This window comes from Nothobranchius furzeri, chromosome 17 (assembly GCF_043380555.1).
Source record: "Nothobranchius furzeri strain GRZ-AD chromosome 17, NfurGRZ-RIMD1, whole genome shotgun sequence".
NCBI classification, from domain to species: domain Eukaryota; kingdom Metazoa; phylum Chordata; class Actinopteri; order Cyprinodontiformes; family Nothobranchiidae; genus Nothobranchius; species Nothobranchius furzeri.
Genome location: NC_091757.1, coordinates 35,631,999 through 35,649,819, shown reverse-complemented (window position 1 = coordinate 35,649,819; position 17,821 = coordinate 35,631,999). Strand labels below are relative to the sequence as shown.

At 43.5% G+C, this 17,821-nt stretch overlaps 1 protein-coding gene across 1 annotated transcript in view; it reads right to left on the bottom strand.

The window, feature by feature from the left end:
* Positions 1–17,704, bottom strand: part of hmcn2 (hemicentin 2) — a 52,190-nt gene extending 34,486 nt beyond the window's left edge. The window contains exons 1-19 of the mRNA XM_015972142.3: positions 17,199–17,704; positions 15,661–15,731; positions 15,218–15,376; positions 14,724–14,846; positions 8,250–8,421; positions 8,049–8,155; positions 7,849–7,969; positions 7,511–7,774; positions 7,257–7,401; positions 6,710–6,831; positions 6,172–6,444; positions 5,648–5,789; positions 5,258–5,385; positions 2,533–2,646; positions 2,291–2,449; positions 2,005–2,199; positions 963–1,058; positions 744–871; positions 513–657 (exon numbers count right to left, since the gene is read on the bottom strand). Of these exons, the coding sequence (XP_015827628.3) occupies positions 513–657; positions 744–871; positions 963–1,058; positions 2,005–2,199; positions 2,291–2,449; positions 2,533–2,646; positions 5,258–5,385; positions 5,648–5,789; positions 6,172–6,444; positions 6,710–6,831; positions 7,257–7,401; positions 7,511–7,774; positions 7,849–7,969; positions 8,049–8,155; positions 8,250–8,421; positions 14,724–14,846; positions 15,218–15,376; positions 15,661–15,731; positions 17,199–17,469 (2,935 nt within the window). The 5' untranslated portion in view covers positions 17,470–17,704. The remainder of the gene's footprint in view (positions 1–512; positions 658–743; positions 872–962; positions 1,059–2,004; positions 2,200–2,290; positions 2,450–2,532; positions 2,647–5,257; positions 5,386–5,647; positions 5,790–6,171; positions 6,445–6,709; positions 6,832–7,256; positions 7,402–7,510; positions 7,775–7,848; positions 7,970–8,048; positions 8,156–8,249; positions 8,422–14,723; positions 14,847–15,217; positions 15,377–15,660; positions 15,732–17,198) is intronic.
* Positions 17,705–17,821: the final 117 nt, after the last annotated feature.

The window sequence follows — 17,821 nt, the reverse complement described above, 5'->3', positions numbered from 1 at the left end:
CAAAATGGAGCAATTAGGTTATAATTATATATATTTGGTAAACAAGCACATTTTTGGAGGCTGAGTTTGGTTCATTTTTGTATTTTCCCTTTAACTGGTGTCATTGGGTTTGTTTGACACCCAGAGTTTGGTGTTTCAGTGGAAAAGTGTTGTTGTTTGAGCCATTTTTCTTTGGTAAATGTGTCAATTTGTAGTTTATTTACCAGGTAATTTAAAATGTGTTCAATAAACTCATGCTAAGAACCAACAGTTATGCAAACATTTTTCAATTTTACTCAATCAGACATTGTTTTAGTGCAGACTGGATTCCTGTCTGCTGTCGTGTCTCCGCACACAGAGTGAAATGTGCTAAAAGATCATATTACTGACCACAACTAGTGGTTTCCAAAATAGCTCAGCTTCCATTTTTCATCCTAAGCTACTTAAACACCTGCTGAGTTCAGTTTCAAAACAAAAGTGACTGTAGGGAACGTGTGCTCTCTAAACCTTTCACTATTTCATTATTATCCTACCCTGGATCTCCACGCTGACTGTGATGTTTGTGGAGCCTGCTACATTCACCGCAGTGCAAACATAAGTCCCTGTGTCTTCTATGGTGGCTCTTTCAATGTACAAGCTACCATCGCTCCGTAAAAACGTTCTCCCACTGAGCTGAACCTGTTCATGAAAAAAAAAAAAAGTTGTATTATTCCAAAACGAAGGAGCACAGCATTGATAGGGCATTTTAAAGCAGACAGGCTTACGGGTCTTCCGTTTTTGGACCAGTGTCTTTCTGGAAGAGGTATGCCATCCAGCAGCATGCAGGGAATGCTGATGGACTGACCGATGCCAGTGGTGATGATCGGAGCAGCTTGGGCCAAGACAGGAGGCTCTGAAAGAGAAGTTGATGTTTAATAAGGCCACTTCTCAGTTATAACGGGATGTTTTTGTTTTTAAGACCCTTAAAGAGCAGGTAAACTTACCCAGTCCAGTAACACTAACTCTGGCTTCAGCTTTGATGGCTCCAAACTGGTTTTTGGCCTCACAGATGTAAACCCCTTCATCGTGCAGCCAGACATCTTGCAAAATGGAAACACAACACAAGTGGGACCAAAGCAACTCCACACACACTCATACTAGGAAAACTCTCGTGTAGCATATTAAGCCCCCGCTAATAGCAGTTAAGTTATTTCCTCAATAATTATTGGTATTATTGGTTTGACGGCTCTGACGGCTCATGAGTTTAAAAATAGAAAAGAAAAAAGAAAAAACAGGATTGATGGGTTTGGCTCAGCTTCCAACCAGCTGACACACATTTCCCCCTCTGTGAATTCCCTGGACATCATATGTAGGAAGACTGACCTATAATTGAATTCTTGTGTGAAGCTAATCAGGCAATGATTATAAGAGGTAATGACATAAGCATTAGAGACATAAAAGCAAATAGAAAAAGCTTTAAATCAAAAACACGGTGACAAAGGCTTGTGCATTTATGTGTTGCACAGCGTGGACAATGACATGATGTGAAACAATAGCAGGTAGAAACCAGAGCCATGTGTTACGGACTGAATTCATTAGATCAGACGGCAGCCACAAGTGGAAACTGTGACAGAAGCAGCTTAAAAATGCCCGATCCATTTTGGTTTTTCATTAGAGAGTACAAACGCTTAATCCCATCAGCACAATAGAATCACAGCCACCACTATTACAAAGATTTCAGGCTGATAGGTCACAACTTATATTTATTGAGCCTTAATGGGAAGTCAAACAAAACAACACTCCTGCAGCTCGTCCAGGCCATATAAGGTGACTTCACATACTGTAAATTCTAGCACTTGCAGTGATTTCCTGTTGCCCCCCTTTACAGAAGTAAAAGCTGAATCTGATATGAACGTCTGCTTCTCCTCTATAAAGACTCACTATGAATGTTTGAATCCGCCAGTCAGTGTAAGTAAACCATGAAGCTGTGTAACATTACGCTGAAGACCAAAGCTCTGTTATAAAAGGGATTCATGGAAAACTCACTCTGAATCAAAAGCTCTCCTCTCTCTCTCTCTGTTGTCTTGGTGTGGATTTCTGTCCTTGCAGGAATCTGTCTGCCGTCCTTTCTGTGCCAGGTCACAGTTGGTTGCGGGAATCCTCGGGCGATGCAGCGGAGAGTGATATTCTCCCCAACATTAGCTGTCACGTCAACTGGTGCCTCCAAAAACAACGGGCTCGCTGTGATTGTGTAAGTGGCACAAGATGAACGTTACTTTGAAAGGGTTTGGGAGAAAAACATGTTTCATGCAGAATAGACATAAGGTCCTACCTCCAACCTCCAGACTGATAGTGCCACTGGAGGATCCAGCAGAGCTTCTTGCAACACAGGTATACTGGCCGGCATCAAGCTCCTGCACCCCTCGAATTTTTAATGTACCCCTGCGTTCATCCTGCTCCACAAAAGGAGCAGACCCCACCTCAAGCTCACCTGAGACAATATACGAAGTGAGAATAGTGCTTTACAGCAAGGATATTGTCTCTGTCATTTTGATTAGTTTGAACATAACTGACCTTTGAGCCAGTGGACAAGAGGAGGAGGAACACCTGCTGCCTGGCACTCTAGAGTGGCATCACCGCCAACAGACACAAGTACGACCTGCTGAGTCACCGTTATTCTCGGCACCTCTGTGGATAAGAAGCATAATAGTGTTGCAAAATACGTCAAGGGATGCATATCAACTTCATGTAAGAATCTTAAACTACCAATGTTTGTCAAAGTCTAGTTGTTTTGTTGAAACCTTGAAAACACTGAGTTCAATCTGACATGATTTCACAAGGTCTTGGACAGTCTGTTAGCACTCAAGAGTCTGGAATCACTCATCACTACTAACAGATGTCAATTTGGTTTTGTATCTGTAAAACTGACTGAATGGTAGAATGGCTCTCAAAGTGCATGTAGGTCCAGAAGGGGCTTGGAGTAGATCTGCTGCTCCTCCACATCAAGAGAAGCCAGTTGAGGAGGCTCGGGCTTTTGATTGGGATGCCTTCTGCACGCCTCCCTGATGAGGTTTTCTGGGCACGTCAAGCCAGGAGGAGACATAAAAGAAGACCCAGGACAAGCTGGAGGGACTATGTTTCTTGGTGGGTTGCCTTAGGATTCCCCTAGGATTTCATTGTGGGGAAGGTTCTGTATATATTCTAATGGTAAAGCAGAACCAATCTTTATAGAAAAAGTCTCCAGTTCCAGTAAATTCACTGGCTGTCTGTCATGAACAGGAAGTTTGAGCTCTCCCCACGGTGGTTTGATGATACTGAGGTCAGGAGACTGAGATGTCCACTCTAGAACTTTTAATTTATTCTGCTGGAGCCAGTGACAGATCCACTTGGCTTTGTGTTTTGGATCATTGTCTTGTTGAAACGCCCGAGTGTGACCCGTGCACAGCTTTCGGATTCATGAGCGCAAATTCTCCTCCAGCATTTTGAAGCTGCTACATTCAACTTGCAATCAGTTGTGACCAGATTTCCAGTATTTTGGTAACTCACACATCCCCAAGCCATCACCTCCTTATTTCACAGTAGGAATGGTGCACTTTCATCAAAGGTCTTGTTGACTCCTCTCCAAATGTTAATGGTTGTGGCCAAAAAGTTCAATTTTGGTCTTATCACTTCAAATGATTTTGTTCCAGAAATGTTGAGGCTGTTTGGCATTGTGTAAGTGAGATGCTTTGTGGCATTTGTGTAGTAATGGCTTTCTTCTGGCATCTCAGCCTTGTAGCCCATTTGTCTTTGCATTGGAAACAATTTTCATGCAAGTTGTTGCAGAAAGTGTTGTTGGTCTACCTGACGTTTGGTTTCAACAGAACTCCTGATTTTCCTCTTCTTTATCAGAGTTGTAACAATGCTGACTGGTGTTGTCAGTATCACCTTTCTGTTATATAGAGTTTTCTTTTCTCGTAGATCTTGTGACAATTATTTTTGCTTTCCCCACAACTCAAAAATTGGAAACGTCATAACTTTTCACACTGATATCAGGGAAAAAGATCACAGGTGAGGATGTTTACCTTTAGCAGCATTCAAACCCATTTGTGTCAAGTTTATGCATGTTTCAGGCCAAAATCACTGGGGTAAACTTTTCGACAGAGTTGCTTTGGTATTTATTTTGTTATGGTGAGTTGAAATGAGTTCACACATTTTTATTTTTTTACAATGAATGGCTTCACAATATCACTATCCTCAAGTGAAAAAAGGTTTTTGTGTTTGCATTAATTCACATTCTTTGAAAAGTGGCAAAAAAACAAATAAATCTAAAACTCCACCAGGGTGTAAAAGCTTATCGGAACAACTGCACATCCAGCAAATTTCTGTTTTGTATAGGTGCAGCCATTTAAAGTTAAAGTCCCATAGCCATTATCACACACTGGTGAAATGACATTTCAACATTTGAACCATTCCCATGGGGAGCGATGAGCTGCAGCTGTGGCCACGCTCGGGAACTATTTAGTGGTTTTACCCCCCAATCCAGCCCCTTAAAGCTGAGTGCCAAGCAGGGAGGCATTGGGTTCCATTTTTAAAGTCTTTTGTATGACCCGACCAGGATTTGAACCTGGATCTCCCAGTCCCAGGGCGGACACTACCACTATTGCAATTGGGGGGTTGATTGACTACCCGATAGCATGCCTTAAAGAGCTGCGCCTATACTCATAGAACCTGGGAATAGAATACGTAACCATCGATCTTCACTGAGTTTTATTCTAATCAGTCCTGATTCATGAGATATTTTGCCAAAATTAATTTATGCTTTAATTTCTCTACCCAGCAGATAATAAAAGCACATGACAATAAACCAAAGTAATGCAACATCTTAAACCACAAACTGCTAAGATGTAAAAATCAAAGCATTAACTAAATTAAAGTACATGCCACACACCAACAGCTGAGCTGGATTGGCAGACTATCGTACTCAGTTTTGACTGACTTGACAGATCAGTGTTAAAAATGGCATTCGGAGTCAGATGGGAGTATAAAACCAGCTCGCCTCAGGAAGAGGCTGCCACAGCCCATCTATGTTAGGGTGTTGGCCAAGCAAAGACTGACAGCTCTGACTGAAGCTTTACATATCAAACTGTCAGCACTCGACATGACAAAACAATATCTAAATGTGTTGGATCGGTGTGTGGTCACACTTCTTAAAGATGGTGTCAGTATTTAAAACTTCCAATAAACAGACCGATGAAAGGCACATTACAGCAGCATGCCTTTGCATTGGTATCATCCTGCAAACAGCTGTAGACATTACCTGAATAAGTTAGTGATGCAGACTGAGAGGAACTCCCAGCCTCATTGGTTGCCAGGCAAGTGTAGTTCCCAGCGTCCTCTGGAAGAGCCCCTCTAATGGTCAGAACTCCATTCTGGCCTACACTCCACCTGCATCAAACCATTAAGAATTTCATGTTTCACAAACATGCTTGAATTGTTCTTCTTTGTATTTTATTGTTTGTTTTTGTTGGGACATTTTTCTTTAGAACATCCAAAAGTTAGTTTGGACTACAGATTTTAAATCAGCAGACTTAATTTTCCAAAGCAAAGCAAACAAGACATTGCAATTGTGCATGCAGTAAATGTGGGCCATAATGATTCTCCGAGTCCTCTGTGCCGGAGGTGCTGAGTGGGCTGAGAGTTCCCTTACCTCGGCTGATTAGCCAGAAACATGTTTCCACGGCTCCAGAAGAGCTGTGGAGGGGGGGAACCGGACGCTGAGCAGACGAAGCGGATCTCGTCCCCTCGGGAGAACAACTGGGTCTGGGGGTGAACAACTACAGAAGGAGCCTCTGTGAATGGAGTCAAGTACAAGCAAAAAACAAAAAGCATCAACGGTGACTCAAGGCTTTCTCGAAGCGGCATGATGTCATTTATAGCTTCACTATGATGAGATTAACAACAGTAGGCTTGAAGCAGTTAGTTAGCTCAGTCTGAGATCATCGGTGAGGACAAGTTTAATTTACTTGGCTGTTTACAAAACGCAGTGAGATCATGCCAACAACAAGACGCATTTTTCATCAGGCATCGGTTTTGGAGGAAGTAGCTCAAACCTGATCGTGAGGAGGTGAAGGCAGTAATGGAAACCAGATGTCAGGGGCCCGAGAGGAGCATGAGGCTCCTGCGTGTTAAGTGCTTAAGCAGATGATCTGCGCTGGTAATGCCCGACTATACCTGGGACATGAAGCCACACCGTGATTCTGCTGTCCCCATGGGTGTTGGTAGCTACACAGTGGTACGCGCCGGCGTCCTCAGCCTGTACCCCGGTGATCTGCAGGGACGAGTCAGCAAGGAGCCTCACCCTCCCAGCACGGGCCCGAACAGCACGACCTGCCCGATGCCATGTCAGGTTATGGCGCATGGAGCCCTCCACCTGACAGGAAAGTACAGCCACTCCACCTATAGAGGAAGTCACATTCGCTCCAGGCTTCAAGGCCGGAGGAGGCTCTGTTTTTGTGGACACAACAGCAAAACATCCATCTGTAGTTATCAGAAGTGAGCAAACAGAACTACCTTTCAAACCAAATGTTTACGCTGGCATGCTCTGGATGATGTTTTTAGACATGAACGTGTGTGTGTGTGTGTGTGTGTGTGTGTGCGTGCGTGCGTGCGTGCGTGTGTGTGTGTGTGTGTGTGTGTGTGTGTGTGTGTGTGTGTGTGTGTGTGTGTGTGTGTGTGTGTGTGTGTGTGAGAGAGAGAGAGAGAGACTAACCTTGAACAGTGAGCTGTGTGAAGGCCCGTCCTTGCCCTACGCTGCTCTGTGCTATGCACTCATATGACCCCTCATCCTCACCAGAAGCATGTGCAATCTCCCATGATGCAGCAGCAGAATTCCTGATGCACAAAACCATGAGGCAGGATGAAGTGTGACTTCAGTGTCAGGATGTAATTTCTTAGTCCGTCTAATTAGTACTTTGGGGGGTTGGGGTGTATGCACATAGTTTTCATCAAAAGTCAGCTAATTCAAAGCAGATTATCAACAGTGGGAAAGAAAATCAGTGCTTGTTAATTTTTCAAGATGACACACTTGAATATGTCATGTTCACAAAAGTGACTGCGTATACCCTACCTCGACAGATGAGCCAATAAAAAGCACGAGTCAGGCAGCAGAAATGCATTACAGACAAGCTCACTGGTGACAGTAGTGAGCAGCTTCATTTGTTTCTTTACAGCGGGTCACGGGTGCTTGAAGCTGCAACATCTGAAGGCAGCCTAACGAAGGCGAGACAAATTATACAGAATGCAAAGCAAGGACTCACTGAAAGAGCTTCTCCTCTCCTAGTGCGATCCCACTTCTGGCGAACCGTAGCCTGTAGGGAATGTCGCTCTGCACGGAGCAGCCAATCACAGCTGGCTGCATGTAAAAGCCTCTCACCACATCAGGCATTCTCACAACTGGGAGATCTACACAAGGGAGGAAACAAAGGTTAAAGTGTACAGCAGAGATTGATGAGGTGCAAGAAACCCTGCAGAGTGGCTGTGGTGTGGTGAGGGAGCATGCTTGCTGCCTTGCCTGGAACGATGTTGGTGTAGGAAACCGTGGACAGCCTCTGGAAGCGGAAGCCCGTCTCGTCATTTCCTGTTACCTTGATGAAGAAGCTCTGTGGAGGGGTATGGAACTCCGGGAGAATCCACAGCCCTTGTTGGCCAAGGTCAGAGGGCAGAGGTACTGGGATGGTACGTAAGGAGCGACCTGAGCCTGACATCAGCTCTACCTGGCTGAGAACACCTGGAGGCTTCAGGCCTGTGCATTTTAGCATAACATGGGCTGGAAGTCCTGCATAGTAAGGAAATATTCAGCTCACTGTTTGTTAAATCATATTTAGGAAGTTAACAGAAACCTGTCGGCACCTTTAATTGGTCTTTCTCTAGTGTGGTTGAACTCAGTGACGGGTACAGTAGAAAAACCAGCCCGAAAGTCTAGACTGCTGACCCCTGTGACCCTCAGAGTATGTCGCCCACTGCAGCTCGCCTTTAAAAATAAAGTTCATTCAGCTAGGCATCACAAGAGTCAAATAAACAGTTTTATGAATTATCAACAGGAGAAGTACTTTGAGTTTCCAGGATCCGGGTCTGGGAAACTTAAGGTTGATGACATGAGCAGAGTTGGGAATATTTAGCAGCTCTGTGAGGCCCTGATCCACACCGACCACCCGACCTTTGGAAAAAAACAGGCAACAGAAGTTATTTACCGAAATCAAAAACGCGCTTTCAATGTATAAGAAGACTGAAATAGAAAACTGTGTGACAACCAAGTGGATCGCTGAGCTCGATCTGTGGCGCCGGACCACTGAGTGACACTGTGACCTCTCTGAGGCTGGGGTCAAAGGGCACTTCCCATTTGTTTTCCTGGGCACTGTCGTGGTTGGAAGACAGCAGGTGGACTTTCATCGCCTGAACTGTCTCTTCTACCCACTTCAAAACCTGGAAGAAGCAAATCAGTGTCACATAACCCAAAAAACCAACATTTCACATAGAAGACACATTCATGAGTGCATGAGACAACCGAAGGGGACCCTTCTTTACTTGGAAAGACAGTACAGGACAGAAGGGACTCTAATGTGACCTTCTTATGAAAAAAGCCCTTCCATCTCTGCTCTTTGTCTTTGTCTTTTTCTTTCATTGTTGAAGTATTCCACAGAGGGAATTTGCCTAAACAAGACCAAGTGAAACTGCTCAGCTGTCAAACTGATAACATACAGTTTTCTGCACTCTCAAGCATATATTCCCAGAAGAGTGTCTCTCACAGTGGAAGTTTGTCAGGCGGCGGTCTCGCTGCCACGGCACAGCTTTCATGAATCACACGGCTTTTTCCTCAGAACAGACAGAACTGGTGGATGTGGGGGCGGTGTGGTTGGCTGAGTGTTAGGAGACAAACTTAAGTTTTAAATTGTAAATTAAACTGCATAATCCAGACCAAAGATAACTCTTTTTCCTCTGAGAAACAGGTTAAATTTAAGAAACCTGGATGATGTCAGACAGTGACACAGGTTGGTCACCCCAACACTCCCAGCAAAGATCAAGACAAAACATGAAATAACCACAGACAGGCTGATTATACTTAATGGGAAAAACAGTTATTACTTAGAATTTTAAGTCTCTCAGTGGCTCTCAGGAGACATGTCTGACAATATAGGCTTTCAGTTTTGACAGCTGCTTGACTCTATGTATAATCATTATCGTGGTGTTGATTCCAGCTTCCCTTCGTTTCCTCTGAAATAAAGAGAAAAGAAGCACGTTTCATAGAAGCTTGTTTCAGCAGCCACAGCAGACCCAGTGTATTCCGTCTTCTGAGTGCTTAACAAGCAATACTGGTCTATTTGTTTTGACCTCATGTGAGGATGTGCAGCGATCGAGCGACTTCTGTAATGAATCAAAGTAAAGACGTTTCTTCATCAGGACCCTTAGGAGTTAGGGCCAACAGCAACACATTTTAGGACAATTACAAAAGAAAAAGACAAGAAAGGCCTTTAATTTAATTATCAGACTTCCACTTTTTTGTGCATCAATCCCACCGAGTGCTGACAGCAGCTGTTCCCTTTAGCATTTTTACAACTGGAAACAGCTGTAATGTCTGCCACATGTGCAGCCATCACCAGCAGCGCAGGAAACTGCTACGAAGAGTCCTACATCTGCCCCAGGATAATGTTTATTCTTTGTGCAAGGCAGAGAAGAGGAGTGGGGCTGTAATCTGCTCTCAGAACCCAGATAAAAGGAAGTGAAACACAGAGATAGGGAGAACTCGCCGTCCGGGGCTGCTGTGAATCTGGAGGAGCATGCTGAGCTCTGCAGCCACTCCCTGTTTCAAACACCAGGAGGGCAGAAGATCTAAAGTCCGGTGAAACCCCATCCTGTCTGTCTCAGACAGGAAGGACTCCCCTCTGCTATTCATAGAGTAACAGATGGGCCGGTAGAGGAGAAGCAGCAGAAGCCGAAGTGATGTTAAACTCTCTAACTCATCCAGGGAAGTTACCTGAACAGAAAAAATATAAGCCCAAGCTGTCATTATGCAGCCTGAATCCAGACATCCCAGTGGGTCGGTTTAGTCTTTACCCAGGTTTAAACACTGCAACCACAGACATTTGCAGAAAAATGTCCCACACCAAATGGAGTGGACCGCACCAGATGGGTCCCCTGATCCTTCTCAGTGGGAGTTTCCACACTCAGGCCCCTTGCTGTCGGAAGGTAGAGGGAAGAAGCTACATCATAGGAGATGCATCTGTGTTGGAAACTCAGGCAGACGACCAAGGATGGATGATACCTGTTTTACTTTATGCTTGAGAACCATTACCACCCCTTTTACTCACCACTGAATACACATAATGAGGAAAGCAGAAGGAATAGGCTCTGCACAAATGCATGCACCTTGGTAGATAGAAAAACAAAAATACTTCTACTAAAACTCACAAAATGTGCAATGCTTGGATTGCTCATATGACAGCAAAATAATTGATACTGTGCTGTGAAAAACTATTTGCCCCCTACTGATTTCTTCTGTTTTTGCCTTTTTTGTCAAACTTAAATATTTCTGACCAAAAAATAAATAAATACCAGACAAAGAAAACCTGAACAAGTACAAAATGTGTGTTTGAAGAGTTCATATGTTAAGGAAACCTGACTCATTATGAACAAGTAATTGACCCCCATATTAAACCATGAATTATCTGTGATGATTAACCAAATTATTTAGAAAGCTGAGTTCAGCTTCAACAATCACACAAGGCCTGAATATTGTCCGACCTTTACCAGAACCTGCCTGGCAGTATAGGGTAAACAATCACATAGCAACATTTCGTGTACCCTTTATTAAGAAATTCAAGAACAAAAGAAATTATAATCAAATATAAAGCAATGCAAGTTTAGCCAATTTTTGGATAAGGTCAGAGGTCATGATCCAACTAGATGGAGAAAAGGGGCAAAAATGTCATCCATGGGAGGGTTTTGTGGTTAAAACCTCTGGTGACCAACAAGAACACAAGGATATGTGTCATATTTGTCAGAAACACCTCAAAGATGTTCAAAATATTTTGAAAAGTATTCTGTAGACTCAAAGGTTAAAAGGCACACTAGTTAGTTCTGTTGCCTTGCAGCAAATGGCCTGTATTTGATATAGCGCCTTCTAGAGTCATGGAACCCCCCAAGGCGCTTTACAACACAATCAGTCATTCACCCGTTCACACACACATTCACACACTGGTGGGGATGAGCTGCGATGTAGCCACAGCTGCCCTGGGGCGCACTGACAGAGGTGAGGCTGCCGAGCACTGGCGCCACCAGTCCTTCCGACCACCACCAGCAGGCAACGTGGGTTAAATGTCTTGCCCAAGGACACAACGACAGCGACAGACTGAGTGGGACTCGAACCTGCAACCTTCCGATTACGGGGCGAGCACTTAACTCATGTGCCACCGTCGCCCCTCAAGCACGGAGGTCCTGGGTTTGCACCCTGGCCTGGGGTCTTTCTGCAAGGAGTTTGCATGTTCCTGTGCACGAATGGGTTCTCTCCGGGTTCTTCTGGAAGCTTCCTCCCACAGTCCAAAATATAAATGTCAGGTTGATTAGTCTTTCTAAATTGTCCTTAGGTGTGTGTGTGTGTGTGTGTGTGTGTGTGTGTGTGTGTGTGTGTGTGTGTGTGTGTGTGTGTGTGTGCGCGTGTGTGTGTGTGTGTGTGTGTGTGTGTGTGTGTGTGTGTGTGCTTGGTTGTTTGTCCTGTGTGTCTTTGTGTTGCCCTGCAACGGACTGTCAATCTGAGTACCTCGTCTGCATGCCCGAAGAATGCTGGAGAGAGACACCAGCCCCCCCGTGACCCAGCGTGGATAAGTGGGTAAAGAAAAATAGATGGGTGGATGGAAAGGAAAGGAAAGGAAAGCAACTTTCTAGAAGGTGTATGTCCCTTTATATCTTATGTAATATTGCTCCCTGTCAGTCTTAGTAAAGTGGAGTCGACATGCTAGCACTGGAGTCTGCTTCCAGCACATGATTCCTGCATGTTTTAGGTCGTGAACACAGCTGATTTGTTTCAGTTAGTGATGAATTACTCCAGTAGGAACTAATGAAGGTCAAGGAGACATTTCAGCAGTTAGATTAAGGGGATAAAAAAGCGAACGCACAGCGAGGTGAAGAGTTTCACCATCATTTTTATAACTGGGAATTAGTATGGGACATAGAGGTGCTAAAAGCATGGTGTCCCTTTAAAGGCTCAGGAACCTTCTGCAGTGATCTGGATTCATTGACTGATTAGAGTGTGGCACTTTGAGTCTAGAATATTGATCCTTTTCACAATATTCTAATTGTCTGAGATTTAGAATTTGGGTTTTCGTCAGCTGTAAGCCCTCTAAGGCATGAAATGTCTGGCTTTGCAGGTAATTATTATATCTCATATATTAGTTTCACCTTTTAAGTTGAATTACTGAAATAAATGAACTTTTTAATCATATTGTAATTTTTGTAGTTTCACTTGTAAATGTAAATGGCATAAATGAATCTATTTTGAAGATTATTTACTGGAATGTACAAACATTTTAGCTGTTTTTGTTGTTCTATGTGAAAAGTAAATAATATGAGTCTAAATATTTAATTATTAATAAATAATAGTTGTATACCTGAATCCCCATTGTTAATGTTCTTTTCTCCCACCGGCAGCTTTCATTATGTAGAAGCCAGAAAAAAATCAGTCATCCTTTCTGATCAGCGCTGTAAGCTCTAAACAAGCATGTTTGGATTCACTATAAAGAGCTGGACGGTGCATTCACGTGTTTGTCTTTTTTTATCCACACTTTTTGTTAACTCATTCCATTTCAAATCATAACCCTTTATATGTAAAAGAGCCTGCTATGCAGAGATGACAATGAGCTGTTGTGTGAGAAGTTGGAGCCAATGCCACCAGGCAGCTGTGCTGGAAGGAGTGGCGCCATTACAGATCACATCCTGGGATTAGAAAATACAGTATGTGGTCTGTTTTTTCTCCACTCCTCCAAGAAAAACGGCTGTATCTCTGAGTTAGCTTCATATTGTTAGAGAGAGAGAAATGTTTAGATTTGCTTCATGAAGGTGTGCCACTCAAAACTTATAATCACGCAATTTCAAAAATATATAATAAATAGAGGTGTCCAAACATGAGTCCACTCTGGCCACACAAATGTGATATTTTCTATTTAAATGCAAAATATATTTTATGATGTTATTGTTTGTTTTTTACTATGCAAAACAGGGCTAAAATACACATATTTGTCAAATTCTGAGCACAGAAATGTTAAAAAGCCTGCTGAGAAGACACAGTTCCACCATGGGGCCACACAAAATTACTCTGAGGGCCAGCAAATGGCCCGCAGGCAGCATTTTGGACAAGCCTGAAATAAACCAAGATGTATTTATGTGTAACGCTACGCTTTAGGGTATGCAGACATACTTCAGGCATCTGGCATTCTGGTGTGTGACTTCATTCAGTCTAAGTCAGAAAAATGACATTAAAACTCTCGTTAAACAGCTGGCAGGATTATGGTGTGAAAATCAACTAAGCTGCTCTAAACACAAACAACGCACACTTCACCATGTACAAGCATGATCTGACAGGAAACAGACACACACACACACACACACACACACACACACACACACACACACACACACACACACACATAAACCCATGTGAGTTCAGGGGTTCAGTGGGCCACCAGCATACAGTATCTGGCTTGAGCCCAGAGCTGCCCAGCCATCTCCTGTGTTGACATGTCGGATACTGGTGTCTCTTCCAGAGGAAACTCTGGCTTCTTTTACCTCTGACTGGGAAGTGAGCCCTGCTGTCTTTGGCCTATGAGCCAGGGCTTCTGTTACACACTGCTTCTGATATAGAAGAATCACTGACCGTATCATATGAACAGGAAGTTTAATATCAGGATGGAAATCTCTTGGTTACTCTGAATGAAGTGACTAATAATGTATACACTGAATTCACGCTTGTGCTTTTCTCCAGTCTTATGAACAACTGACAACCAGAAAAGATGCTGGCAGAATTTATGTTGCTATGAATAGATATGTGAGTAAAAGATGGTAGGAAGCCCAATTTGACATTCTTCAAGATTATTGAGACCCCCATGCTTTGTAGTGTCACAATGACAAAAAAAAGAAAGCAATAATGAAATATATAACCTCTTCGTCTAACTAAACCAGCAGCATTTGTTTCCAAAACAACGCCAAATGCAGCAGGCTTGTTTAGACGTTTATGTGTGACCTTTTCTCAGACTAAACTTTGGAAGCAGAGATTTATTTCTTAAGAATCCTCACTAAAAGCCATACAGTTGGAAAATTAGTGCACCGCTACTTAAAAGTCTGCAAAAGGTCTTCTTTTACGTTGGAAATAAGCTCTTATTTATCTCTGTAGTTCTCCCTTGAGCAGTTGTTTTAGAGCTGACTCCACCTTTCCTGTTAATTGTTGTTTCTTGTTTACATAAGACCGTAAAGGAATAAGCTACCTGAAAATGTTCTGTCATGATCTAATAACCCGCTCCTGCTTGTGTGCAAAGACTCTTTTCATTTTCAGAGAGCTAGGCAGCTGTTCCATAGTGCTGCATGTTGAGACGAGGACCGGAGCATTAATAAAGCTTAGAAATTATCATCACTTTTAGAAGGAACTATTGCCCTGACAAGGTTGGCTTCTCACATGTGCAGAAAAACTAATAGTTTTATTGATCATCAGGTAGGATTACAGCTGACTCTGGTGCTCTCACCTCGTTAACCTGCTGCTTGTCCAGGTGAAAGATTTGTCCAGACGAGGTGGCAGCGATCTCCTCATATGCCCTGTAACCAGGCTGGGAGCGGTCCCCGCAGTCCCCCGTCAACACAAACACAACCTTTTGGGACAAGGGGGGCAGAAATTTGGTTTGCTAACCTCAGTGCTTCTCAAGGATGTGCTGTGACTTGACTCTGACTATGGAGCTTATAGAGATGTTTCAAGTGGATGAACTGAGGTAACCTCCCACTGATGCCCTAACAAGAAGAAACGTCAGATCTTTTAAATGGTCTTATTTTTCTACAGCATGCACTCGGATCTCCTGATAGCAACAACTGAACAGTGTCAGCATCATTATGAGACTCTAGAAAACATGTTCCTGCATCCATTAATGTGCTTTAGGACTGGATATCCATCTCACGCGTGATCAGCAGCTTGATGCTGTTATTTGACTTTTGGCTAAATGAAGTGGCGTGAGAGCGTTGGGTCTACCTGTGACTGACGAAGCTGCACCAGCCTCAGAACTTCTCGTTTCAGCCGGTAGTCTTTGGCCCTGGCATCGGTGAAGACATAGATGAAGGATCCAGGCAGAGAAACCTCCAAGGCTTTCTTTATAGCTCCAATACTCATCTCAGGGCAATCGCCTCCGCCCTGTACAACAGAGACCACATCAACACATACTGTAGGAAAATACGAATATTCCTTTTACATGTTATTCATATTTGTGTCATTTCTTACCAAAAAGTAAGGAACAGATCATTTTAGGAATTAAAACAATGTTTGAGTTTGTTAAGTGACTTCTTGCTGCTGTTCCACTTTGTTAGAGAGTTGTTGGGATTGATTCCCAAGGCCAGAGTGGTTAAGTCGCTAGAGCAGCTACAAGAAATTTGTCTGAATTGTTCTTTTCAGCAATTTAGGGCAGTTTATGTTTTCACCTGCACAAACAGCTCTCGTAGATCCTGCTGGAACTTCTGTGGGTTGGTGGTGATGGATACGGGTCCGATATCTGTGAAGTGATACATCCATATCTCAAAATGTCAACATTCTTTTATAGAATTAATTTAGACGAAGTCAGAAAAGTTTGTTTTAATGTACGAACAATAGTTTAATCTTAAAACACAGATTCCGTTTTTTTTTCCCCTTCAAAACACATCAGAACACCAGTTGTGGTAGTTGTCAGCAAACTGAATTTGATGGTTAAGATTTTTTTTTCAGCTCATCCTTCAAACAAGCATCAAAACCTAATCTCTGATGAATAAGAGTCCAATTCATCAGGACCTGAATGATGTCCTGCTGCCTCTGGTTGAGATCTAATTTGCACACAGCAGTAGACAAATGTAGTGGCAAATTTGTCAAGTATTGTTTAGAACAAATCTCTGAAACACGACCGGCAGCTTGAATGAAGACAAAATAATCCCTTTCTGCTGCTGCTGTCAGCATTTTTACTTCCTCAGGCCTCAAGGAGCAGTAGAGGCAAGCGTGATGGATAAGAGTCTGTCAGAACTTGACATGTACTCCGACATCCTCTGTGGTCAATCAGAAAGAGCAGAAATCACGCTGAGAATGTGCGCAGTCAGAGAAGAACCTCATCGTTCAGGGCGGGGGTGATTTCCATGCAACCGTGATTGTTCTCCCAACTGTCAAAAACCCATTTTGACACATCTTTGTGAGATTAATGATGAAGAACTTGCAGACATGTGTCAAGCTGATGACTGTTTGTGTTCATTCACAATCTTATTTCAAGAAGAGGCACCTTTCATGTCTTTGCCTCCTCCTCCTCCCCCTCTTGGGTGGCTGTAAAACACTGACAGCACTGTCACGACTCTTGTTTGTCAGCCACTGCTGCTTCTTTGCAATCTTGGAAGTTTACAAAGTCCCCAAGGGCAGGACACATTAAACACAGACAAGATGTGTGGGGTTTGCCCCCCACCATCTAAATCTGCCCCCCTGCAGGCTATCCAAACTGGGGGTTGTGAGGGTTTTCCGGAGGCTGAGAAGTGTGTGTGTGTGTGTGTGTGTGTGTGTGTGTGTGTGTGTGTGTGTGTGTGTGTGTGTGTGTGTGTGTGTGTGTGTGTGTGTGTGTGTGTGTGTGTGTGTGTGTGTGTGTGTGTGTGTGTGATTGAGGTAATTACACACAAGCAGTCAGCATATGCTTCTCATCAGAGCACAAACAGGACTGGAGCACTCTTATTCGAAAGCTGAAGCCACACCAGATAGGACAGATGCTGCCGGGAGAGGGGGTTTACCTGTAACTCTAACAATTATCAGTTTGGGTTAAATGTGCTGCCTAACAGGATGGATTACTTTTCAAATGTGTAGCTTTTACTGAATTTTTACTACAAACACTAAATGATAGTTTCAGAATCTGTGGAAAAGGGAGTGTGCTTTATATGCCTGATTAGATCAATGTTGTTTCTTTGAACCCTCATTCTTTAAAAAAAAATCAAAGAAAAGCTAAGGTTGTGTATGGTACCTGGGTCGTGGAAGGGAACCAGGACAAAGTTTTTGATGGGTCTGGTTCTTCTGCTGAGAGTCTTCTCCAGGATCCGCGAGGCTCCCTCAATCACCTGTTTCAGATCATCGTACATAGAGCCGGTCACGTCGAACACAAAGGCCAGGGTTGAGGCGCTGTCATCGGATTCATCGCCCTCGTCAACCCGGGGGTGCGACAAGGACTCTCCCAAGAGCCCTTGCGCGCTGACATGGAGCACCAACAAGAGGCACTTCAATAAGGCACCGGTCATCTTTTCAGTCCCTATATTTACCGCATCTGTCTGCTGGAATGAGGTTAATCACATTAAAAACAAAAATTGAATAAAAAACAGTAAAAGAATGAGAAACTTTGTAAAAAAAAAAAGTGTTAATTCAAAGCCTTTGGATGCCCGGGTACATAGAACAAGTTTGTGGACCGGCGCAACTCGGTTAAAACGCATCAAAATCCGGTTTTAAGTCGTTCCACAGGACATGCGTGCGTAAAGTTTGGAGGAGCGCGCGGACTGGCTGCGCGCAGGGATCCCCCGGAGGGCTGCTGCTCTGACGCTTCAAACGGGGCGGAGATGGGTATTAAAAGGTTCCCAAGACCCAACCTGCTTTTGA